Genomic DNA, 1696 nt, shown 5'->3' with positions numbered 1-1696 from the left:
TCCATTTCAATGAGGTATACGAGCTGTTTGATTTCGACATACCGATCAATGCGTTTCGTCAGCGACTCCTGGATTCTTTCCGAAGACTTCGACGTTTTCATTTTAATGTTAATTTTAATTCATTAAAACTTATCCTTGTCAGATGAATATAATTGTATATCGATATATGTAATTTTGTTCGGCAATTTAGTGTTTGTTTGCTGAATTTCTGGTTTCAACAAACATCACTAAATTGTTCAGTTTTTGCAAAATTTACTAAAAAAACTGTATTTGAACGATTGATGTGTGACAAAACACGACTCACTTATCGCCGCAAAAGTCACTCTCCCGTGACGCCGATGAACCATGTCAATCAAATCGAGCTGATCATCATCCCGCGATCGGCCGCCATCAGAATGCTATTTTCTCAACTAGACAAGCAGTGGTGTGCCGGTTCATGCCGTAAACAACTCCAGCGGTCCAGCGTCGGAAGCCCATCGCAGTGAGGTTTGGAACAGCATTCGCGACCGGCAGTTGGTCGTTATCAATCCGATCACCTTTCGAACGAATGTGTCGAACGAATGTGTCGATCGATGCGCGGTTGGCCTCTGGAAAGGTCAGTAGTATAAAGCGTACAGAACAGTCAGCAGCCAGCGATCGACGCATTTCACTACTTGGTAGAATTATACTAGCAGCCGAACTGTAAGGATGGCTCTCAGAATTGCGCTGATTCAGATGAAAATAGCTGAGTCGAAGGAAAAGACTTTGAAGAACGCAGTGGACCTTATAAGGATCGCTAAGAAGGAAAAGTATGCCACCGTGGTGGTTCTACCGGAGAGCTTCAACTGTCCATACAGCGAAAAGAATTTCCAAGCGACGGCCGAGGAGATCCCACTTGGACCCACCAGCCAGGCACTCAGGAAGGCGGCACGAGATTTTGGTGTTTACATTGTTGGCGGATCGATTGCTGAAATTTGCTGTGGTAAACTTTACAATACGTGCACAGTTTGGAAGCCGGATGGCGAACTGCTGGCAAAACACCGTGAGGTTAGTATTGTGGGATAGTTTCCTAGTTTTTTACTAACTTCCATTTGATTAACAGGTGCACCTGCGTGATGCCAACGTTCTCGGAAAGTTACCTATGAACGAATCCCATGTGTTCACCCAAGGGGACTCTTTTACGACGTTCTTTGTCGGCAAAACCAAAATCGGGTTGGGAGTGTGCTGGGATATGCGTTTTCCTGAGTTTGCCTCCGTCTATTGTCAGATGGATTGCGATTTGCTGATTTATCCCACCGTTTCGGATGAGTTCACCGGTGAGTTGCACTGGGAGTTGCTTGCTCGAGCTCGTGCCGTAGACAATCAGCTGTTTGTGGCTTTCTGTTCACCGGCCCGAGACACACACGCCGAACTGGTTTGCCACGGACACTCGCTGGTGGTGGACCCCTGGGGAAAAGTGCTGCAGAAGGGAACGGAATTTCAAGAAATCATTGTAGCCGATTTAGTGCTCGAAACTTTGGCGGAAGCGCGCTCTCAGATTCCTGTGCTGACGCAGAAACGGGCCGATCTGTATGAACTCGTGAGAAAGAAGTGATTCGGGAGGAGGCATTGTGAGTTATCGGAACGACAGCGGGAAGTCTGTCAGAACTAAGATTAAGTTTATGTTTAATGTGATAATGAAATTTTATGTGCAATTAAGAGTGGTTTCATTTGATAA

The 1696-nt window shown here is 45.8% G+C and overlaps 1 protein-coding gene across 1 annotated transcript; it reads left to right on the top strand.

Moving 5' to 3' along the window:
* Positions 1-440: 440 nt before the first annotated feature.
* LOC129718152 (omega-amidase NIT2-like) lies at positions 441-1696 on the top strand. Its single transcript, XM_055668592.1, has 2 exons — positions 441-1026; positions 1082-1696. Exons 1-2 carry the CDS (start codon positions 688-690, stop codon positions 1571-1573), a joined length of 831 nt encoding a protein of 276 aa, XP_055524567.1. The 5' UTR covers positions 441-687; the 3' UTR covers positions 1574-1696.

This window comes from Wyeomyia smithii, chromosome 1 (assembly GCF_029784165.1).
Source record: "Wyeomyia smithii strain HCP4-BCI-WySm-NY-G18 chromosome 1, ASM2978416v1, whole genome shotgun sequence".
Lineage (NCBI taxonomy): Eukaryota > Metazoa > Arthropoda > Insecta > Diptera > Culicidae > Wyeomyia > Wyeomyia smithii.
The sequence above is the reverse complement of the archived record's forward strand: the minus strand, read 5'-3'. Positions and strand labels throughout refer to the sequence as shown.